The sequence below is a fragment of the Oncorhynchus mykiss genome, chromosome 5, assembly GCF_057628025.1.
Source record: "Oncorhynchus mykiss isolate SJ-2025 chromosome 5, ASM5762802v1, whole genome shotgun sequence".
In the NCBI taxonomy this organism is placed as follows: domain Eukaryota; kingdom Metazoa; phylum Chordata; class Actinopteri; order Salmoniformes; family Salmonidae; genus Oncorhynchus; species Oncorhynchus mykiss.
The window spans coordinates 61,277,304-61,300,990 of NC_143026.1; the positions used below are offsets into that span (position 1 = coordinate 61,277,304).

General features: G+C 42.2%; 1 protein-coding gene and 1 pseudogene across 4 annotated transcripts; both read right to left on the minus strand.

Annotated features, from left to right (window-relative positions):
• Positions 1-3,462: 3,462 nt before the first annotated feature.
• Positions 3,463-5,881, minus strand: LOC149983533 (protein-lysine 6-oxidase-like; annotated as a pseudogene).
• A 6,493-nt stretch (positions 5,882-12,374) lies between these two features.
• Positions 12,375-16,106, minus strand: LOC110524193 (nicotinamide riboside kinase 2). 4 transcript variants are annotated; one of them, XM_021603610.3, is made up of 8 exons: positions 15,859-16,106; positions 14,854-14,944; positions 14,356-14,404; positions 13,958-14,132; positions 13,521-13,592; positions 13,271-13,377; positions 13,058-13,143; positions 12,375-12,962 (listed from the first exon to the last, which is right to left on the minus strand). In XM_021603610.3, the coding sequence occupies exons 1-7, from the start codon at positions 15,882-15,884 to the stop codon at positions 13,058-13,060; spliced, it is 606 nt and encodes a 201-aa protein (XP_021459285.1). In that variant the 5' UTR covers positions 15,885-16,106; the 3' UTR covers positions 12,375-12,962. The 4 variants fall into 4 exon arrangements, with proteins under 4 accessions (XP_021459285.1, XP_021459284.1, XP_090091552.1 ...); XM_021603609.3 differs by having other exon boundaries at positions 12,375-12,965; XM_090235426.1 differs by lacking the exon at positions 14,356-14,404.
• Between the last annotated feature and the right edge of the window lie 7,581 nt (positions 16,107-23,687).

Sequence of the window (23,687 nt, forward strand, 5' to 3'; positions counted from 1 at the left end):
AAATATTTCATACATTTTAAATAAGGCTGTAACAAAAAGGGGATGGACGCAATGGATAAGAGCGTCTGATAAATGACAAATGTAAATACATAAGGATATATGGTACACATAATCTCAAAAAAACAGTTCAATTGAGTACAAGCTAACTGAATGAACAACAAAGACTGAATGCAATATGACTTTATTGTGCGCTGCTAAGAGGCTTCAAGGTAAAAAGGTGAATGACATTCCGCACATGGCTAACAGGAAAGAGAAGAAACAAGACACTATGCTGCTGATACTGTAATGATCTGGCTAGATCATAAAGGAACAATTGTCCAGACAGAGGTTGAATTTACGAATTTACGGTTTATTAACCCAACTTGACACTAGAGTTCGACTGTTAATGGCCGATTAATTAGGGCCGATCTCAAGTTTTCATAACAATCGGAAATCGGTATTTTGGGCCGGTTTTGCAGATTTTTTTTTTTTACACCTTTATTTAATCTTTATTTAACTAGGCAAGTCAATGACGGCCTAGGAACGAGGCAGAACGACTGATTTTTACCTTGTCAGCTCGGGGGATCGAATCTTGCAACCTTACAGTTAACTCGTCCAACGCTCTAACCACCTGCCTCACGAGGAGCCTGCCTGTTACACGAATGCAGTAAGCCAGGGTAAGTTGCTAGCTAGCATTAAACTTATCTTATAAAAAACAATCAATCAACGACTGTCGTTGCTCCAATGTGTACTTAACCATAAACATCAATGCCTTTCTTAAAATCAATACACAAGTATATATATTGAAATTGTGTCACTTCTCTTGCGTTTATTGCACGCAGTCAGGGTATATGCAACAGTTTGGGCCGCCTAGCTCTTTGCAAACTAATTTGCCAAAATGTTACGTAATTATGACATAACATTGAAGGTTGTGCAATGTAACAGGAATATTTAGACTCATGGATGCCACCCGTTAGATAAAATACGGAACGGAATAAACGTTTTGTTTTCGAGGTGATAGTTTCCGGATTTGACCTAAGGCTCGTATTTCTGTGTGTTTATTATACTTAAGTCTATGATTTGATATTTGATAGAGAAGTCTGACTGAGGGGAGTATGGTATATGGTTTAGAGAGAAATAGTCGACGCGTTATAATTACTGTAATAACTTGCGGCTGAATTTGAAAGGGGTTCCTTCGTTATTTAACGTTCATGCCTTCCATAGAGAATGTCTTGATCTACTTCAAATAAGGACTGTGTTTCGTGCAGGCTTAAACCGCCTCGGCGTTTTGATACCCGTGTAAATCTCACTAGGATAAGGTAATGTTTGTCAAAATATTTTCATAAATCCACTCTACAAAAATAATGATCTTCGCTTATATTTAGCCAATATTGATCAGAGTTACCTTGTCCTATGGATATCTACACAGTTATACAATTGGCAAGGTGGTGTAAGCCTACACGAAACACAGACCTTATTTGAAGTGAATCTAAAAATATCCTATGGAATAAATGAATGAAGGAACCGCTTTTCAGATTTTGCTAGAAGGTGTCATGGGAATTATGACTAGCACTTTGGGAGTCAATTCTTACCATGTCCATTATTAAAATAGGATTTCCTGCATATAGAAATTACAGTTTTGTTTTCAACATTCATCACAGGTAACTTAAACTCTATTTTTATTCAAACAGTTGAGAGTATTTGTCTCCTAAGCAGACTCTTCAGTATCATTGTCACTTCAGAGATATGTGTGTGTGTTTTACAGATGGCAGAGAAAAGCAGAGCACCAGTGTGGGACTATTACATGGAATTGGCACCAGGGAAAGCAAGGTGTCTTATTTGTGATAAAGATGTAAGCATGGGGTCAGCAACGGCTAAATCAAAAAATACCACCAACCTGTGGAATCACCTTAAGAACACCCATCCAAAAGCCCATATGTATTATATTAAGTTAAAATAAAAGTGTTCATTGTTCATTCAGTAATGTTGCAATTGTCATTATTATTATTAAAAATCATAATCGGTCGACCTCTACTTGACACAGGCTACTGTTTGGCCGTAGCCCAAGCCAAATAAATGAAAGATACCCAATAAAACAACAGTCACCTTCTCTTGTGAAGGCCAGACTTAAGAGAGAGAACAACGGCTAAACCTGGTCTTAACTTTCAATGCTCCATCCCCCTGCCTACATCCCCCTCGAATAAAAAATTGTAGACCTCCAAGTCTGATTCATCCTTGGGAACTATTTCCAAACGCCTGAAGGTACCACGTTCATCTGTACAAACAATAGTATGCAAGTATAAACACCATGGGACCATGCAGCCGTCATACCGCTCTGTCTCCTAGAGATGAATGTACTTTGGTGCGAAAAGTGCAAATCAATCCCAGAACAACAGCAACGGACCTTGTAAATAATGCTGGAGGAAACAGGTACAAAAGTATCTATATCCACAGTAAAACGAGTGCTATATCGATATAATGTGAAAGGCCGCTCGGCAAGGAAGAAGCCACTGCTCAAAAACCGCCATAAAAAAGCCAGACTACGGTTTGCAACTGCACATGGGGACAAAGATCGTACTTCTTGGAGAAATGTCCACTGGTCTGATGAAACAAAAATAGAACTGTTTGGCCATAATGACCATCGTTATGTTTGGAGGAAAAGGGGGATGCTTGCAAGCTGAAGAACACCATTCTAACTATGAAGCATGGGGTGGCAGCATCATGTTGTGGGGGTGCTTTGCTGCAGGAGGGACTGGTGCACTTCACAAAATAGATGGCATCACGAGGGAACAAAATTATGTGGATATATTGAATCAGTCAGGAAGTTAAAGCTTGGTCACAAATGGGTCTTCCAAATGGACAATGACCCCCAAGCAAGTTGTGGCAAAATGGCTTAAGGACAACCAAGTCAATGTATTGGAGTGGCCATCACAAAGCCTTGACCTCAATCCTATAGAAAATTGTGGGCAGCACTGAAAAAGCGTGCGTGAGCAAGGACGCCTACAAACCTGACTCAGTTACACCAGCTCTGTCAGGAGAAATGGGCTGAAATTCACCCAACTTATTGTGGGAAGCTTGCAGAAGGCTACCCAAAACGTTTGACCCAAGTTAAACAATTTAAAGGAAATGCTATCAAATACTAATTGAGTGTATGTTAACTTATGACCCACTGGGAATGTGATGAAAGAAATTGTAAGCTGAAATAAATCATTCTCTCTACTATTATTCTGACATTTCACATTCTTTAAAATAAAGTGGTGATCTTAACTGACCTAAGACAGGGCATTTTTACTAGGACTAGATGTCAGGAATTGTGATAAAGTGAGTTTAATCGTATTTTGCTAAGGTGTATGTAAACTTCAGACTTTCAGACAACTGTATGTATGGCTCATTTAAATGGTAAACAAGACTCGTCTGTCTTGGTTATCATTGGCAAGTGCATGGTAAGCAGAAAATATCCCCCTCCATCAAAGCAATTTAGGATCAACTCCTGTGGAATCAATGACACAAACACATATTTCACAGTACCAGAAATACAATTTGTACATAAATTATATACGGAAAGTCTCTATGACTTACAGTTCCTGGCATGGACATAGGTTCCTGTGAACCTGATGTCACACCTCACTATCAAATCAAATGTATTTATAAAGCCCTTCTTACATCAGCTGATGTCACAAAGTTCTGTACAGAAACCCAGCCTAAAACCCCAAACAGCAAGCAATGCAGGGGTAGAAGCACAGTGGCTAGGAAAAACTCTCTAGACAGGCTAGAACCTAGGAAGAAACCTAGAGAGGAACCAGGCTATGAGGGGTGGCCAGTCCTCTTCTGGCTGTGCCGGGTGGAGATTATAACAGAACATGTTCAAGATGTTCAAATGTTCATAGACTATGTTGTTTGAGAAATCCGACTCCTGCACCGGGTATGACATCATGAGGCAAGATAGGACAATGACATGTTGCTAGTTTGGCAATAGATTTTAGGAAAATGAAAAAAATAATATTGTTTCCACTTGCAGTCAACGTTGTCATTGTAGGTGTCATAGCACCAAACACATGTAAAAACCAGATGTGATGAAAAACACAAACTGATTGATTGGTTGGCTGATCGATCGACTAAACTATCAGAGATTGTGTGTGTGTGCAGTGCAAGCCAAGCGTCTGCAGACTCTTGGGTCACAGCTGGTGTCCTGACAGAAGCTGGCCTTGTGTCCCTCTGCCACCTTCCTGTCTGTGATGACATCCAGCAGGTCATAGTTACTGAAGGCCTCCATGCTGTGGTAATGCTGGTGGCAGCTGTTCCATTAACACTGGTGTCTGGGTTTGACTGGAAGGAAGTCAGCTGTCCCCTGGTTCTTCACCCTTCTGGGGAAACCTCAGTCCTGTAGTCTCTGACACCTGGTCGATATGTTGACCTCAAAATAATGTACTTTACATAATGACTAAGACCAGGAGTTTCTCCTGACAGTGTGACCTGACCATAACTTTCTTGGTCAGAAAAAAATCCTGGCCCCAATTATGACTGATAAGTGCATGGAAAGTCATTTGAATTATCATTAATGACAACTTAATAACAACATCATAACAAGTTAGTATTTGTTCACCTATTATGCTTTAGAATACACTGAGGAGGAGTGTACTTTTGACTTTCATTTGGAGTTTATTTTACTTGGTAGAGCAGCGAGAGAAAATCTAGGTCGGATGCCAGGCTGTTTGGCGCTCCATTATTATACTATTACTTCTGAGCCGGCCAACGCCAAACAAGTCTGGTCCAAACAACCAGTCTGATTTCTACCTAATCAATTAAATAACTGTAGATGTCATTTGTGAGATAATACATAGATGACGTCAAGGTAAATGTTTTAGCGCAATTGATCTTACACGGATATGCATAATCAATCATAAAACATGAACTCCTACCATGACAGACCGTTTTCCTCTCCAGCACATCTCAGGGCATATATCTATACAAGTTGGATATAATAGGCAGCTTGGATATAGTAGGGCCCAGGAACAAGGTCTGGGAGACCAGAGAAGAGAAATCACAAGCCATCCATGTTAGTTGTATGATTTCCAAGGAAGTGTGAGAGTTTTATAAATTGTTTGTAATATACTGTACTTTTATATGGATGTAAAAAATAATGCAAAGCAAATACTCTATAAGGTACATTGTCACATCACCATCTACTTTACCGTTATGAAATAATCTGATGCCAAAGCCTGTTCTCGGTGGATGACGCACAGGTGCTGTGCTTCTCCCGCATAACGGGTACATGTTATAGAAAACTGCATTTTGGTGTTTTTTGTTTGGATCGGTGGGATCATCAGCTGTCATATTATTACTTTCAATCGTTCTTGGTTGCTGGGGCTGCGAGCGAGTCCACGCCATTGTCAGAAAGCGCACTCAATTTGATTCTGGAGCTGAAATGCGTCTGGATGACAAAAATGGAATCAGAGGCTTGGGCAGTGCCCTGGGCGCGTTGTCTAGTGTTTGCATCATCGGCATTAATCATGTACCCAGATGTGGGTACCTGGGTTGATGCTTATTGCTTCTGGTCTCTCGTGTCGTGCCTGGTTTGTGCCGCGAACATGCTTAATCTCCTCGCTCTGGCGACGCAAAAACTTATCGTCGAACCGGCAGGCTGACATCATCCCGCGCAGGGTTTCGTCCTCCCCTCGGGATCCCACTGCCTGAGAACTCCTGGAGAGCCCCGAGACCGGTACCGTTGGAAGTAGAGCCGGTGCCTCCTTGGGGAGGCAGACACGCTCCTGGGTATCCCGCCACCGGCTACGTGTCCCTCGGGGATGTTTCTGGCTGAGCTCGTGCATTGGCAGCCAATGGCGAAGATGTATCGACCAATATCTGAGCCCAGAACCAAGACGTCTGACTCACTGTTCAGCATATGTTGGGTTTCGATCGAATGCTCTCCTCCAGATTCAATGTTCTAGTTATATTGAGCAGGGTTATCCAACCCTGTTCCTGGAGAGATACCCTCCCGTAGGTTTTCCTTTCAACCCCAGTTGTAACTAACCTGATTCAGTTTATCAACCAGCTAATTATTAGAATCAAGTGCGCTAGATTAGTGTTGGAGCGAAAACTTCTGTCACAAGTGACTAATCGTCATCATAAGCAATACGTTTTATACGTGGATTAAATATAAAAACATTCATAATACTTGAGCAGAAAATGTGTCATCGTAGGAGCTATTTGCATCATGAAAATAAGCACACAGGCAGGTGGCGCGCGCAGCGGCCGCATGGCTCTGTGAGATCCATTCACACGGTGTATTTGAACGGTAAATGCCACACGGCAAAATCACACAGTGGGCTTTTTTTGTGTTAACTCACACTACTTCTCTGAAATACTGTAGTGCATAGTTCTGAGTTCTGTTTCTCTATGACTCTCTGTAATCTAGTAACTTGATTACCACCACAAAAACCTTGCCACATGATGGCAGTGGAACTCTAGGGAAGGTAGCCTGTTAATTTACTGAGTGGAAAAAACGTAGTGCACTTGACTTGGTTAAGACTACAAAATGCCTGCCATAGGACCTGTGGTCAAATTTACCCCTGTGCTGTTCTGTACAAGGTAGCAGTCATAGAGTTAGACAGAGGACTCCAGATGGATAAAACTTGTTTGGGCATGGACATTGATTGTCACTGAAGGATTCAACTGGGTGGGACTTCCTATTGGTTGAGGAAGAATCACATGATTCCATCCGGTCATCAGGAGGGATCTGCCAATTAATTGTATTCATGAGCAAACACTAGGTATGCATCCTTTCAGTTTGTTTGCCAACTCGTACATGAAGTAGAAAAAAATGTACTACTTCAAAATGGAGATTGCCTCAATGGCGCCATCCATGTGATCACAGAGCCCTAATGGGACACATGAATATGATATCTGTATACACTTAATTTACTTCAAGAGCACCATGATAGATGACAAGGTTGACATCTAAATGAGGGTTGATTTTATAACCATAACATCTGCAGTGAAGAACAAACATGCAATACTTTTTGACAGTATTACCCATACATTAATTATATAGTTACATAAGGCCGTGAAACTGATCTGTATCTCACTTAATGGTTTATGATGATTGGACATAATCATTATGGAAGTGTTGGCTGCTGTCAAACAGCGTGAACTTTTCCTTCCTCAGAGATGTGATACCTAACAGGTCAGATTTGTTACGGTCCTGGTCAGATATGTTACATGAAGCCTTCACGTCAGATCTGTTACAGTGCAGGAGTCTTAGAATAGTCTGCAACTGAAGAGATCTAATTATCCCTGTCCGATGGCAGTATACAGTAGAGTACGAATGCCTGTATGTTATGAATAGTATGATCAAAAGATTATGTAAGCTATTGCATATACTGTGCATAAAATGTCTCCACGACCACTTCTGTGGTATACCATTATAACATATACATTGGATTTAATAGAGTAAATATACAGCTCAGTTCTGTGCCAATGCAACTTAGATGCAACAGTTGTCCAGCCATTATATGTTGCAAGGTGACAGAGGATAGGGACAGTAGGTTTCTGTGGGAAGGCACAAGGTTTATTGTGCGTCATTCTGTTTCCACTCATTATATGCGTGATTGAGAGGGTGTAGAGTGGCTTCATAAGAGCCCGTGATTGAGAGAGCAGGTCTCGCCGTTCCCCTGCTTTGTCCCCCTCTGATGCATTGTGTACTTTTGCTGGAAGAGAAGCAAGGTTGGCTGCAACCTGGTCTCAGAGCATTTCATATATTTCTGTACGTAAATCTGGGACACTCCATCTAATATGATATGTTACGTTTGGCATGGTATGTACTGTAATAATTTGTGGATGTCCAATACCCTTTTTGTATATGTTAAGAATTACAATTTGTATTATATGTTACGAATTCTGGCTAGGTGGCTAACGTTAGCTAGGCTCAGGGTTAAATTTAGGAGTTAGTTTAAAGGGTTAAGGTTCGCTAAAAGGACTAGGAGAAGGGTTAGCTAACATGCTCAGTAGTTGCAAAGTAGCTATAAAGTAGTTAAAAAGTTGCTAAAATGCTGAAGTTGTCCGTGATGAGATTTGGACTCGCAACCTTTGGGTTGCTAGACATTCGTGTTACACGCCCACCTTCCCACCCTGACCATTTCATTTTTGCCTTAAGTAACCATTTGTCTTATGTAACTATACCAAACGTAACATATCATACCAATTTGAGTTTCCCGGATTTACATGTTTAGTCTGAGACAAGGCTGAGGGTAGGGAGCAGCCTGTCAGTCAGAAGGGTAGCTATGGGCAACAGGCCAGTCATGCTGTGGATTCGAGGGTGGGGGTGTCCATATTTATACAAGTACAATATGTCCTCCCCTGACAATGCAGGAATCCCTGCTAAATATAAACACTCCGCCTGTCTATGTCCACAAGCACTCAGAGCCTTTTAGCAATGTGTATTTGAGGGCCTGTCTTCCAGAGGGCAACCATTACAAGGTTAGCTGGATGCGTTAACTGGATGTGTGTCAACGGCTGGTTACTATATCAGTCTCCTACAGGTTCCTCACAGCCCTTCCCCTGTCAACAGGTTTTATTTATTTAAGGTCAATGGGGCACAGGTCACAGCTAGCATTGCAGGTAGAACTCTGGAAAGTCACTATGTAGTTGCTATGAGAAACCATACTATTGCCGTGTTATTACCACTTTGTGTTGTAAAGTGCTAAGCTACCATAAATGATTGTATATTTCAAATAATTTCTTCACATTTTTGATCAGTTTAATTATTTCCATGTTTTATGTTCATTGCACCAGCTAATATTCTGTGTAAACAACCCCCCTTGTCATCTGTAAACCAGATTTGTACATTTATTTCAAACAAGGTGGAGTTGTAGCATTTTGTTCAGAAACATTTTTGGTACTTCACTGTGTTATGGCAATGACTGTTATAATCATTGACAAGTTCAGTAGCTATAAATTAAGATCAGTCCTTACATGAATACAATCATTTGTTCCAAAGGCGCCTTAACAGATAAGAGAAAGACTGTAGACAAGGCACAACACTCAGAGAGGAGCACCATCGGTCAGGCAGTGACATAATTATTAAAACCAAACAATATCTGTGATGTTGCTTCAATAGCCTACCCATGCCAAACATTACACTAGTATATTACCAAAAGAAAACAGATCAACACTCCGTTTCAACCCTAGGACAGCGAGGGGATCCTTGTAACTGTAGACTGCCAGGAATCTAGTCAGAAGTTTACATACACTTCAGTTGGAGTCATTAAAACTCGTTTTTCAACCACTCCACAAATTTCTTGTTAACTATAGTTTTGGCAAGTCAGTTAGGACATCTACTTTGTGCACGACACAAGTAATTTTCCCAAAAATTGTTAAGAGAATAATTTCACTGTATCACAATTCCAGTGGGTCAGAAGTTTACACTAAGTTGACTGTGCCTTTAAACAGCTTGGAATTACAGAAAATGTAATGGCTTTAGAAGCTTCTGATAGGCTGACAATTTGAGTCAATTGGAGGTGTACCTGTGGATGTATTAAGGCCTACCTTCAAACTCAGTGCCTCTTTGCTTGACAAGCAATGGGATAATCAAAAGAAAATCAGCCAAATTCTCAGAAAAAAATTGTAGACCACAAGTCCAGTTCATCCTTGGGAGCAATTTCCAAAAGCCTGAAGGTACCACGTTCATCTGTACAAACAATAGTATGCAAGTATAAACACCATGGGACCACGCAGCCGTCATACAGCTCAGGAAGGAGACGCATTCTGTCTCCTAGAGATGAACATACTTTGGTGCGAGAAGTGCAAATCAATCCCAGAACAACAGCAAAGGACCTTCTGAAGATGGAGGAAACAGGTACAAAATTATCGATAGCCACGGTAAACCGAGACACAACCCGAAAGGCCACGCCTCGAGAAGCCAATGCTCCATAACTGCCACAAAAAAAAGCCAGACTACGGTTTGCACCTGCACATGGGGACAAAGATCATACTTCTTGGAGAAATGTCCTCTGGTCTGATGAAACAAAAATGGAGCTGTTTGGCCATAATGACCACCGTTATGTTTGGAGGAAAAAGGGGGAGGCTTGCAAGCTGAAGAACACCATCCCAAGCGTGAAGCATAGGGGTGCTTTGCTGCAGGAGGGACTGGTGCACTTCACAAAATAGATAGCATCGCGAGGGTGGGAAATTATGTGGATACAGTGCCTTGCGAAAGTATTCGGCCCCCTTGAACTTTGCGACCTTTTGCCACATTTCAGGCTTCAAACATAAAGATATAAAACTGTATTTTTTTGTGACGAATCAACAACAAGTGGGACACAATCATGAAGTGGAACGACATTTATTGGATATTTCAAACTTTTTTAACAAATCAAAAACTGACAAATTGGGCGTGCAAAATTATTCAGCCCCCTTAAGTTAATACTTTGTAGCGCCACCTTTTGCTGCGATTACAGCTGTAAGTCGCTTGGGGTATGTCTATCAGTTTTGCACATTGAGAGACTGAATTTTTTCCCATTCCTCCTTGCAAAACAGCTCGAGCTCAGTGAGGTTGGATGGAGAGCATTTGTGAACAGCAGTTTTCAGTTCTTTCCACAGATTCTCGATTGGATTCAGGTCTGGACTTTGACTTGGCCATTCTAACACCTGGATATGTTTATTTTTGAACCATTCCATTGTAGATTTTGCTTTATGTTTTGGATCATTGTCTTGTTGGAAGACAAATCTCCGTCCCAGTCTCAGGTCTTTTGCAGACTCCATCAGGTTTTCTTCCAGAATGGTCCTGTATTTGGCTCCATCCATCTTCCCATCAATTTTAACCATCTTCCCTGTCCCTGCTGAAGAAAAGAAGGCCCAAACCATGATGCTGCCACCACCATGTTTGACAGTGGGGATGGTGTGTTCAGCTGTGTTGCTTTTACGCCAAACATAACGTTTTGCATTGTTGCCAAAAAGTTCAATTTTGGTTTCATCTGACCAGAGCACCTTCCACATGTTTGGTGTGTCTCCCAGGTGGCTTGTGGCAAACTTTAAACAACACTTTTTATGGATATCTTTAAGAAATGGCTTTCTTCTTGCCACTCTTCCATAAAGGCCAGATTTGTGCAATATACGACTGATTGTCGTCCTATGGACAGAGTCTCCCACCTCAGCTGTAGATCTCTGCAGTTCATCCAGAGTGATCATGGGCCTCTTGGCTGCATCTCTGATCAGTCTTCTCCTTGTATGAGCTGAAAGTTTAGAGGGACGGCCAGGTCTTGGTAGATTTGCAGTGGTCTGATACTCCTTCCATGTCAATATTATCGCTTGCACAGTGTTCCTTGGGATGTTTAAAGCTTGGGAAATCTTTTTGTATCCAAATCCGGCTTTAAACTTCTTCACAACAGTATCTCGGACCTGCCTGGTGTGTTCCTTGTTCTTCATGATGCTCTCTGCGCTTTTGACGGACCTCTGAGACTATCACAGTGCAGGTGCATTTATACGGAGACTTGATTACACAGGTGGATTGTTATCATTAGTCATTTAGGTCAACATTGGATCATTCAGAGATCCTCACTGAACTTCTGGAGAGTTTGCTGCACTGAAAGTAAAGGGGCTGAATAATTTTGCACGCCCAATATTTCAGTTTTTGATTTGTTAAAAAAGTTTGAAATATCCAATAAATGTCATTCCACTTCATGATTGTGCCCCACTTGTTGATTCTTCACAAAATAGTTTTATATCTTTATGTTTGAAGCCTGAAATGTGGCAAAAGGTCGCAAAGTTCAAGGGGGCCGAATACTTTCGCAAGGCACTGTATATCAAAGCAACATCAAGACAATCAGGAAGTTAAAGCCGTGTCACAAATGGCTCTTCCTAATGAACAATGACCCCAAGCATACTTCCAAAGTTGTGGCAAAATGGCTTAAGGACAACAGTCAAGATATTGAAGTGGCCATCACAAAGCCCTGACCTCATTCCTATAGAAAATTTGTAGGCAGAACTGAAAGTGTGTGCAAGCAAGGAGGCCTACAACCCTGACTCAGTTACACCAGCTTTAGCACGAGGAATGGACAAAAATGGTCACAACTTATTGTGGGAAGCTACCTGAAACATTTGACCCAGGTTAAACAATCTAAAAGCAATTCTAACAAATAAGTGTATGTAAACTTCTGACCCACTGGGAATGTGATGAAAATAAAAGCTGAAACAATTCACTATTATTCTGACATGTCACATTCTTAAAATAAAGTGGTGATCCTGACATAAGACAGGGAACTCCTACTTGGATTAAATGTCAGGAATTGTGAAAAACTGAGTTTAAATGTATTTGGTTAAGGTGTATGTAAACTTTATTTACTCATACCCCATGTACCACAATTAAGTTCAGAACTGTAAATAAAGACAGGACACAGGAGTAACATTGAGAAATCTGAACACATTTTAAACAATTTACTTGCCAAAACAAAGCCAAGTACAGACTAACAAAGATGTGATATATTCATAATAGTCAAGTGACCGCTCTATTCTAACAAAGGAAATACATTTCCTCAAATATGGAAGGCAAGCGGCCAGTTCAGGTGGGACCCTTCTAGACCATGAGAGGGCAGAGGCACAACTCCAATAAAGAATTATTTGTACCTCAGTTATCAAAATGCCATGTGAATCCACATATCAGTTCCTTTGTAACAAACGTAAACATGAATCTATTTGATCAAATAAGCCTCATGTAGAAACTTGGCAATTCGCATTGACCTCCATACAAAAAATATTTTCATTGACAGATGGTCAGTTTGTCCCTCTCCCTCAGATACTAGGCAGTGGTTTGATTAACACAAGCAATGGACTAACAGATTAGATAAGAAAACAAACAGAAATGATTCTGTCAAACATAAGTTAACATTCCTTCAATATAATTTACACAATAAGAAAAAATGCTTCAATTTAAAAAAAATCTTCAGTCTTGATGCTATTTACAGGTCTATACAGGTTTGGAGATGGAGTTCCTGCTGTACAAACAGAAAGGTAAAGTTCTCACCACACTCAATTTATCATGATCATCAACACAAGACAGAAGTCAGACACCAGTGTCACCTCTTACCTATAAACGATTCAACAGTGTATTCTGGATGTCCTCATACACCTGGCTGTAGATCCCTTCTTCTGATTTCAAGCCATCCAGATATGCTATAGCAAAGTGTAAACCTTGATCAGGACATTTGTCAAAGGGAAGTCATAGCTACTAGCACCAAAACTCCTACAAAAACCAATAACGTTCACCGACAAATGGAAAAGAGGCAAAATGTGTATATACCGATGTCTAAACCGCTCTCAACCATCTCATTCCTGTGCTTCAAGTACATGGGCCACACATGGCCTTCAAACAGACCCGGGGGGTCAGGGACGGTGTATTGTCTTGTACTAAAAAAAAAGGAAACAAAATTATGAATTTAGCACAACTTTCAACTAAAAATAAAGATTACATGTTTATTTATCTGGCCAGAACAACAACCATACTATAGCTACATATGAATATTAGTGATCTGATGCCCCCCCATTCCCACCTTCTCCTCCTTTTGCACTCTTCGTATGGAATGGAGATGTAGTAGCACTTGTTATACACGTCCATCAGGGGTCTGGGGGAAGGAGGAACATGACAGAACAACGTTTAGTTCTCCTCAACTCTCCACCAATGTACAATTGAGGTTCTCAGAGCACCATAATACAGATAGCACACTCCTGGAGACCACATCCATTCAGTTGACATCCTCTTACTTCATCTAGCTAGCTGACAACACCGCCCAGACGAGTCACTTGAACAGACACTCGTCCAAATATTTGTCGTCATAATTCTTCAAATCCAGTTGAGAGCATGCAAGCATTAGTTGTCATAGGAATAGGGGACAAGCTATTTGAATACATGTCGCACAAACCAGCTGATTACTCTCATCCCCCCGTTAACTAGTACATTTCCAGTTAGCAGTGGTGCAGACAAACTCACTTGTAGTTGTACAGAAGGAAGCCCTCTACAATCAGAATGTGGATCTGCTGATCTGGGTCGGCAACCTCTGTGGAAGGGGACACGTTGACACCGTGGGAGTGTGCAAACTTCACTGGGTTCTCACTCCAGCCTCGAATCGTGTTCACCATGGCATCCATGTCCAATGCTGTGATCACTGCATAGAACAGAGAAAGGCAGAGGGGAAGAAGTTTAGCAAAAAAGGGACACACCTGGATGAAGAAATGTATTCAGTCTTGTTTAATGGGAATTGTGCTCTAGGGTAGTATTAATATTTATGCATGTACTATCAAATATGACATTTTTAGGGAAGCTTTGTTACACTAAGGGACAAGTACAATGATCAGTTATGAGTCTCCTACAGTGAAGTCCAGGCTTACCATCCCACTGTCTAAAGCCATCCTCCCCGACTTCTATCTGGTCAGGTTTCTGAAATAACACCAATAAAACATTGCTGCAAGCTCAGGCTGATCTGAATAGGGCAGATCCCATTGCAAGATGTGCACACCTAGCTGAAGCATGGAGGTATAACATGCACAAGAGCATTGAGAATCCATATATAAACCAGAGACATCAATAAAACAGGAAACAAAGCACAAGAGCAGTGAGCTACTCAGCACAAGTTCTGATCCTGTACAGGTTAATGCAGTTAAAAAAAAGTAAAAGGTGGCAACAAGCAAGGCGTGTGTGTGTGTGTGAAAAGACAACTAGGTTAATTTACAGCATACTACACAGATCTAATAAAAGGGAAGGACAGGTGCCCGTAGATGGCATGCATCATGGCTATTGGTTAATGTGTGAGTGTTTGGGATATTTTCCCTTAACAAGGTCATGCAAATTCAACACTGTATAGATACGTTTTAGCAGACCAAGTTTACCTTGAAAAAGTCATCTTGATGAACCACACAACAGTTAGGTAGTGACTTGATCAGCCTATTCGTCAAAGTGGTTTTCCCACCATTAGTCACACTGAAAATAGATAAACATGTCATGCGAGTTAGCAAGGCGTCCGTGTATTCAAAGTCTAAGCGGTCTATACACCACTCATCCGCATACCTTGCAGACATTATTGCAGTACGTTACTCAAATAGCAGTCAACATCGTATGCATTGTAGTAGTAGCTAGCAACCTAACCATTGTGGCGGGACAGGGCACATAGCTGGCTACCTAAAATATCAAGGTCAACAAATGTTAGCTACTCTGAATACGTCTGCATTCAAACGTTTTATAACTAACGTTAGCTGGGTAGGTTTGCTAAGTGGATCTCTGAATTTAGTCAGAAACTTTGAAATCAACTCGGAACGTTGCCAGTCCTACATTTAGCGTTAGCTAGCCTGATATTCATCCAAGTACACATTTTACATTATAGTAAAACATAGCTGGCAAAAAGCAATATTCATGCTTAATAAACATGTACAATACACGTTGCCAGTAAGGAGAATGGCGCTCACGTTTGCAAATTTAGAAATTGAGACTCCCTCCAATGTGTTCAATGTGAAAGTCCGCGCTGGAATTTTAAATCTCCCGCCCGACTACGACAACATACAAACGTGGCAGGCGATTTGCTAAAACCAAGTCCCCAGTTAACTACCTACAGCACATGGCGTTAATAAATTGCCCTAGTAATTTATTTATTTTTTTATCCCTGGATCCTTACAGTTTCTTATTTTGCATAAATAACTTAAAATGTTAGACGAGAAATTCAACGTTGATAGGTAACCAACGTAACGCGTTAGCCAGCTAAATAACATGGCATGTGTTTAGATTTTTATACCGGTGTTACGTTTATCAACTAAATCATTTATAAAACATGTTTTACTAATCAAAATATACATTATATAATAAAACAGATTTTCAAAACGACAAATAAAAACTGAACTTACCCGCCAATTCCTATTACGTATTTCATTTTGAGTCGGTTTTTGAAACTTCTGCTCCTAGTCCCAGCTGAAGTGACACTCACAATCAATAACAAATACAATCCAACTAATACGAGGCAGGGAGTAACTCAAGTTTCGGTGTTTTGTCTCCAGTATAGTGGCAGAGCCCAGCTGTCTTTACTATTTCATTGATGAAGAGGCGCGAGCCCTCAATTTGTAGACAACTGTGACTTGCGTCACGCAGACGTGAGCTCAGATTTGTGTCATTGTTACAGTGACCAATCACTGTCCCAGAACACCCAACGACACCAATCAACCTCGGGGTTTCGCAAAGATTTGCATATTCATTTTTATTTAACCTTTATCTAAACAGGGAGTCACATTGAGATTAGGAATCTATTTTGCAAGAGAGCTCTGTATACATTACAATAAAAACGGAATAATGTAACATACACATATATGTGTATAAAACAATATAATTCAGCACACAATAACAAAATAAACATACTTTAAAAAAGCAATCACATTCAACTACATAGAGGTCCTCAGTCAATAATTTATACTGCCTGAGAGGCACCAGCACATGTAACTGCAGTGGAATTATGCTGTCTCTGTATACATGGGGACACATGGTGAATGATGTGTAATGTTATGATATGGTTCACCTACCTTCTTCACCGGCTTTGAGGAATGTACAGGTCCACCAACGTGGCCAGCTACCAAGAATTGTGGGCTCTCCTTCTCCGTGGCCGAAGTAAGTAAGACATTTAAACGTGTTAACCCTCGCAAGGCTGCAGGCCCAGTCGGCATCCCTAGCCGCGTCCTCAGAGCATGCGCAGACCAGCTGGCTGGTGTGTTTACGGACATATTCAATCTCTCCCTATCCCAGTCTGCTGTCCCCACATGCTTCAAGATGGCCACCATTGTTCCTGTACCCAAGAAACCAAAGATAACTGAACTAAATGACTATCGCCCCAGTAACACTCACTTCTGTCATCATATGAAGTGCCTTGAGACTAATCAAGGATCATATCACCCCTACCTTACATGTCACCCTAGACCCACTTCAATTTACTTACTGCTCCAATAGATCCACAGACGATGCAATCGCCATCACACTGCCCTATCTAATCTGGACAAGAGGAATACCTATGTAAGAATGCTGTTCATTGACTATAGCTCAGCATTCAACAACATGGTACCATAGTAAGCTCGAGGCCCTGGGTCTGAACCCCACCCTGTGCAACTGGGTCCTAGACTTCCAGACACCTCCACTTCACTGATCCTCAATACTGGGGCCCCACAAGGGTGCGTACTCAGCCCCCTCCTGTAATCCCTGTTCAAATCAAATCAAATCAAATCAAATCAAATTTTATTTGTCACATACACATGGTTAGCAGATGTTAATGCGAGTGTAGCGAAATGCTTGTGCTTCTAGTTCCGACAATGCAGTAATAACCAACAAGTAATCTAACTAACAATTCCAAAACTACTGTCTTGTACACAGTGTAAGGGGATAAAGAATATGTACATAAGGATATATGAATGAGTGATGGTACAGAGCAGCATAGGCAAGATACAGTAGATGGTATCGAGTACAGTATGTACAAATGAGATGAGTATGTAAACAAAGTGGCATAGTTTAAAGTGGCTAGTGATACATGTATTACATAAGGATACAGTCGATGATATAGAGTACAGTATATACGTATGCATATGAGATGAATAATGTAGGGTAAGTAACATTATATAAGGTAGCATTGTTTAAAGTGGCTAGTGATATATTTACATCATTTCCCATCAATTCCCATTATTAAAGTGGCTGGAGTTGAGTCAGTGTCAGTGTGTTGGCAGCAGCCACTCAATGTTAGTGGTGGCTGTTTAACAGTCTGATGGCCTTGAGATAGAAGCTGTTTTTCAGTCTCTCGGTCCCAGCTTTGATGCACCTGTACTGACCTCGCCTTCTGGATGATAGCGGGGTGAACAGGCAGTGGCTCGGGTGGTTGATGTCCTTGATGATCTTTATGGCCTTCCTGTGACATCGGGCGGTGTAGGTGTCCTGGAGGGCAGGTAGTTTGCCCCCGGTGATGCGTTGTGCAGACCTCACCACCCTCTGGAGAGCCTTACGGTTGAGGGCGGAGCAGTTGCCGTACCAGGCGGTGATACAGCCCGCCAGGATGCTCTCGATTGTGCATCTGTAGAAGTTTGTGAGTGCTTTTGGTGACAAGCCAAATTTCTTCAGCCTCCTGAGGTTGAAGAGGCGCTGCTGCGCCTTCTTCACAATGCTGTCTGTGTGAGTGGACCAATTCAGTTTGTCTGTGATGTGTATGCCGAGGAACTTAAAACTTGCTACCCTCTCCACTACTGTTCCATCGATGTGGATAGGGGGGTGTTCCCTCTGCTGTTTCCTGAAGTCCACAATCATCTCCTTAGTTTTGTTGACGTTGAGTGTGAGGTTATTTTCCTGACACCACACTCCGAGGGCCCTCACCTCCTCCCTGTAGGCCGTCTCGTCGTTGTTGGTAATCAAGCCTACCACTGTTGTGTCGTCCGCAAACTTGATGATTGAGTTGGAGGCGTGCGTGGCCACGCAGTCGTGGGTGAACAGGGAGTACAGGAGAGGGCTCAGAACGCACCCTTGTGGGGCCCCAGTGTTGAGGATCAGCGGGGAGGAGATGTTGTTGCCTACCCTCACCACCTGGGGGCGGCCCGTCAGGAAGTCCAGTACCCAGTTGCACAGGGCGGGGTCGAGACCCAGGGTCTCGAGCTTGATGACGAGCTTGGAGGGTACTATGGTGTTGAATGCCGAGCTGTAGTCAATGAACAGCATTCTCACATAGGTATTCCTCTTGTCCAGATGGGTTAGGGCGGTGTGCAGTGTGGTTGAGATTGCATCGTCTGTGGACCTATTTGGGCGGTAAGCAAATTGGAGTGGGTCTAGGGTGTCAGGTAGGGTGGAGGTGATATGGTCCTTGACTAGTCTCTCAAAGCACTTCATGATGACGGAAGTGAGTGCTACGGGGCGGTAGTCGTTTAGCTCAGTTACCTTAGCTTTCTTGGGAACAGGAACAATGGTGGCCCTCTTGAAGCATGTGGGAACAGCAGACTGGTATAGGGATTGATTGAATATGTCCGTAAACACACCGGCCAGCTGGTCTGCGCATGCTCTGAGGGCGCGGCTGGGGATGCCGTCTGGGCCTGCAGCCTTGCGAGGGTTAACACGTTTAAATGTCTTACTCACCTCGGCTGCAGTGAAGGAGAGACCGCATGTTTTCGTTGCCGGCCGTGTCAGTGGCACTGTATTGTCCTCAAAGCGGGCAAAAAAGTTGTTTAGTCTGCCTGGGAGCAGGACATCCTGGTCCGTGACTGGGCTGGATTTCTTCCTGTAGTCCGTGATTGACTGTAGACCCTGCCACATGCCTCTTGTGTCTGAGCCGTTGAATTGAGATTCTACTTTGTCTCTGTACTGACGCTTAGCTTGTTTGATAGCCTTGCGGAGGGAATAGCTGCACTGTTTGTATTCGGTCATGTTACCAGACACCTTCCCCTGATTAAAAGCAGTGGTTCGCGCTTTCAGTTTCACGCGAATGCTGCCATCAATCCACGGTTTCTGGTTAGGGAATGTTTTAATCGTTGCTATGGGAACGACATCTTCAACGCACGTTCTAATGAACTCACACACCGAATCAGCGTATTCGTCAATGTTGTTGTCTGACGCAATACGAAACATGTCCCAGTCCACGTGGTAGAAGCAGTCTTGGAGTGTGGAGTCAGCTTGGTCGGACCAGCGTTGGACAGACCTCAGCGTGGGAGCCTCTTGTTTTAGTTTCTGTCTGTAGGCAGGGATCAACAAAATGGAGTCGTGGTCAGCTTTTCCGAAAGGGGGGCGGGGCAGGGCTTTATATGCGTCGCGGAAGTTAGAGTAACAATGATCCAAGGTCTTTCCACCCCTGGTTGCGCAATCGATATGCTGATAAAATTTAGGGAGTCTTGTTTTCAGATTAGCCTTGTTAAAATCCCCAGCTACAATGAATGCAGCCTCCGGATGAATGGTTTCCAGTTTGCAAAGAGTTAAATAAAGTTCGTTCAGAGCCATCGATGTGTCTGCTTGGGGGGGATGTATACGGCTGTGATTATAATCGAAGAGAATTCTCTTGGTAGATAATGCGGTCTACATTTGATTGTGAGGAATTCTAAATCAGGTGAACAGAAGGATTTGAGTTCCTGTATGTTTCTTTCATCACACCATGTCACGTTAGTCATAAGGCATACGCCGCCGCCCCTCTTCTTACCAGAAAGTTGTTTGTTTCTGTCTGTGCGATGTGTGGAGAAACCCGTTGGCAGCACCGCTTCGGATAGAGTCACTCCAGTGAGCCACGTTTCCGTGAAGCAAAGAACGTTACAGTCTCTGATGTCCCTCTGGAATGCTACCCTTGCTCGGATTTCATCAACCTTGTTGTCAAGAGACTGGACATTGGCAAGAAGAATGCTAGGGAGTGGTGCACGATGTGCCCGTCTCCGGAGTCTGACCAGAAGACCGCCTCGTTTCCCTCTTTTTCGGAGTTGTTTTTTTTTTGGGTCGCTGCATGGAATCCACTCAGTTGTCCTGTTTGTAAGGCAGAACACAGGATCCGCGTCGCGAAAAACATATTCTTGGTAGTACTGATGGTGAGTTGATGCTGATCTTATATTCAGTAGTTCTTCTCGACTGTATGTAATGAAACCTAAGATGAGCTGGGGTACTAATGTAAGAAATAACACGTAAAAAAACAAAAAACTGCATAGTTTCCTAGGAACGCGAAGCGAGGCGGCCATCTCTGTCGGCGCCGGAACCCATGACTGCATGGGCAAGCACGCCTCCAACTCAATCATCAAGTTTGCAGACGTCACAACAGTAGTAGTGCCAAGAAAATAACCTCTCACTCAACGTCAATAAAACAAAGGAGATGATCATGGACTTCAGGAAACAGCAGAGGGTGCACCCCCCTATCCACATCGACGGGACCGAAGTGGCGAAGGTGGAAAGGTTCAAGTTCCTCAGCGTACACATCACAGACAAACTTAAATAGTCCACTCACACAGACAGTGTGGTGAAGAAGACACAACAGTGTCTCTTCAACCTCAGGAGGCTGAAGAAATTTGGCTTGGCACCTAAACCCTCACAAACTTTTACAGATGCACAATTGAGAGCATCCTGTTGGGCTGTATCACCTCACCGCCCGCAACCGCAGGGCTCTCCAGAGGGTGGTGCGGTCTGCCCAACACATCACCAGGGGTAAACTACCTGCCCTCCAGGACACCTACATCACCCGATGTCACAAGAAGGCCAGAAAGATCAGGACAACAACCACCTGAGCCACTGTCCGTTCACCCCGCTATCAGCCAGAAGGCGAGGTCAGCACAGGTGCATCAATGCTGGGACCGAGAGACTGAAAAACAGCTTCTATCTCAAAGCCATCAGACTGTTAAATAGCCATCACTAGCACACAGAGGCTGCTGCCTATATAAATAGACTTGAAATCACTGGCCACTTTAATAAATGGAACACTAATCACTTTAACAATGTTTATATATCTTGCATTACTCATCTCAAATCTATATACTGTATTCTATAATATTCTACTGTATCTTAGTCTATGCTGCTCTGACATTGCTTGTTCATATATTTATATATTCTTACTTCCATTCCTTTACTTAGATTTGTGTGTATTGGGTATATGTTGGTTGGCAGGCTGCAAGATTCACACACCAAATATAAATACAAAATGCAAGAAAAAAGAAAAACATGGTCATATAAAACAAACACATTCATCAGTAATAAGGTACTCAATCAGCTTTCTGAATTGCCCCAGAGGCACCAAAACATCACATTTAAGAAAACTAAAAGTGGATTTACCTAACTCATTAGAGACCAAAGGAATTTCCAGTTAGCCATCCCTGAGACCAGGTGTGGTAATTCCTAAATCTAAAGTTTAGTAATGATGTTAGGTAAAGTGGGACTTTTTGTAAAAGGGTTTTATAAATGAAAACAAAGCAGCGTATCAACCTACGTGACATCAAATACAGCCAACCAACTTTCTGGTAGAGAATGCAGTGAGGAGTACTAAACTCAGTGTTGCCAACTCATTTTTAAGGGTAAGTTACAAGGTTGATTTGTTGCTAAAAGTTGCTAAATTACATTGTGATGTCATTGCGGGATAACGTAAAACTGCGTCATTACGTAGAACACTCAATATCATCAAATTGACTGGCCATCTCGGCAAAAAATATGATTTGACATTTGTTCAGGTACAGACTCCCACTCTTTTCTGTACTTCTGGCTGTACAATTTTGATTGAGAGATGTTGATTGATGTTGTAAGTTCTGTTCAAGATCAAACATTCGTGACCAACTATATTCATTGGGTTTGGCTCGTCGAACCCGTACTACTACTGCTGCAGTCAGCCAACAATGGTTTGCAATTTGCTGAAATTGCTGCTGCTGACATCATTCATAATGCAATTTTGCAGCTGGGCACGTGTGTTGTGACTGAGTGTGTGACAGAGAAAATCGTTTTTGTGTAATTTAGATGGAAAATACTTGCATTTTAGCATTTGAGTCACATTTGAGTCACTTTTCAAAAGTACATTTTTAAAAGTAGCTAAATTTGTTGCTAGGTGCTGTTTGAAAAAGAGGTTGCCAGGGTAGTCTGAAAAGTTGATAAATCTAGCAACAAAATTGCTAAATTGGCATCACTGACTAAACTTGTCGGCCGTAATAAAGCGCAGTGCGTTATGATAAACTGCAGCTAACGTTTTTAATGAAGTGGCAGCTGCGTTCATATACATGATGTTGCCATAGTCTAGGACCAATAGGAACATCGAGTGAATAATCTGCTTTCTACTATTTAGCGAGAGGCAAGACCTATTTCTATAGAATAATCCACTTTTTATTCTCAACTTCATAACGAATTCATCAATATGCTTTTTAAAAGACAGCTTTTCATCTATACAGCTGCCCAGATATTTGTAAGCACTGATTTGATCAATATGGATATGCGCTCTAGAGAACAACATATACTTAGTTTTACCTGCATTCAGTACTATTTAACATTCTGAAAGTGTTGTGGCAGTGATTTCAAACCTGGCAATTTTACTGATAAACTCATGGGTACACTCACAAAGGTTGCCTGGCATTGTGATGCTTTAGTCTGGGGAGGGGGCGAGATTTATGCAGAGGATGGGAAAGCTCAACAAATCCCACAATTTAACTAAATAAATCACAGCACAGATTGAAGAGTACACTTCCTGCTTTTACTTCCTGCTATGGGTACACAAAGCTAACCTATGCCATGGGTCAGAGCTAGTGCAGATCAGCACTAGACCAATGCTAGTGTGGACCAGAGCTAGCTAGCTATTAGCTACACCCTGGCCCCGGGCTTGTTAGTGCAGACCAGAGCAAGACCACAGCTAGTCCAGACCAGAGCTAGCTAGCTACTATCTATGCCCTGGACCACAGCTAGTTATTGCAGACCAGAGCTAGTGTGAACCAGAGCTAGCTAGAATCTAGCTACGCCCAGGAACAGATCTGGACCATAGCTAGTGCAGACTAGAGTCGTAGTTGTTGTCAGTAGTTGTGGTCAGAAGTGGTCAGTAGTTGTGTGGTTGTGGTCGGTAGCAGGGATGTAGTGCTGCCGCCCTTACGAAAAAAGATTGCTGTAAGAGTGCAGTATAACCGCAGTATGCTGTAAATACTGCATCCAAAATAACACTGTTTTCTTCACTGCAGTAATTTTGCAGTGTAACTGCAGTTAGAGTGCAGTAAACAGTTATTCTGCTATTACTGTGTCCAAA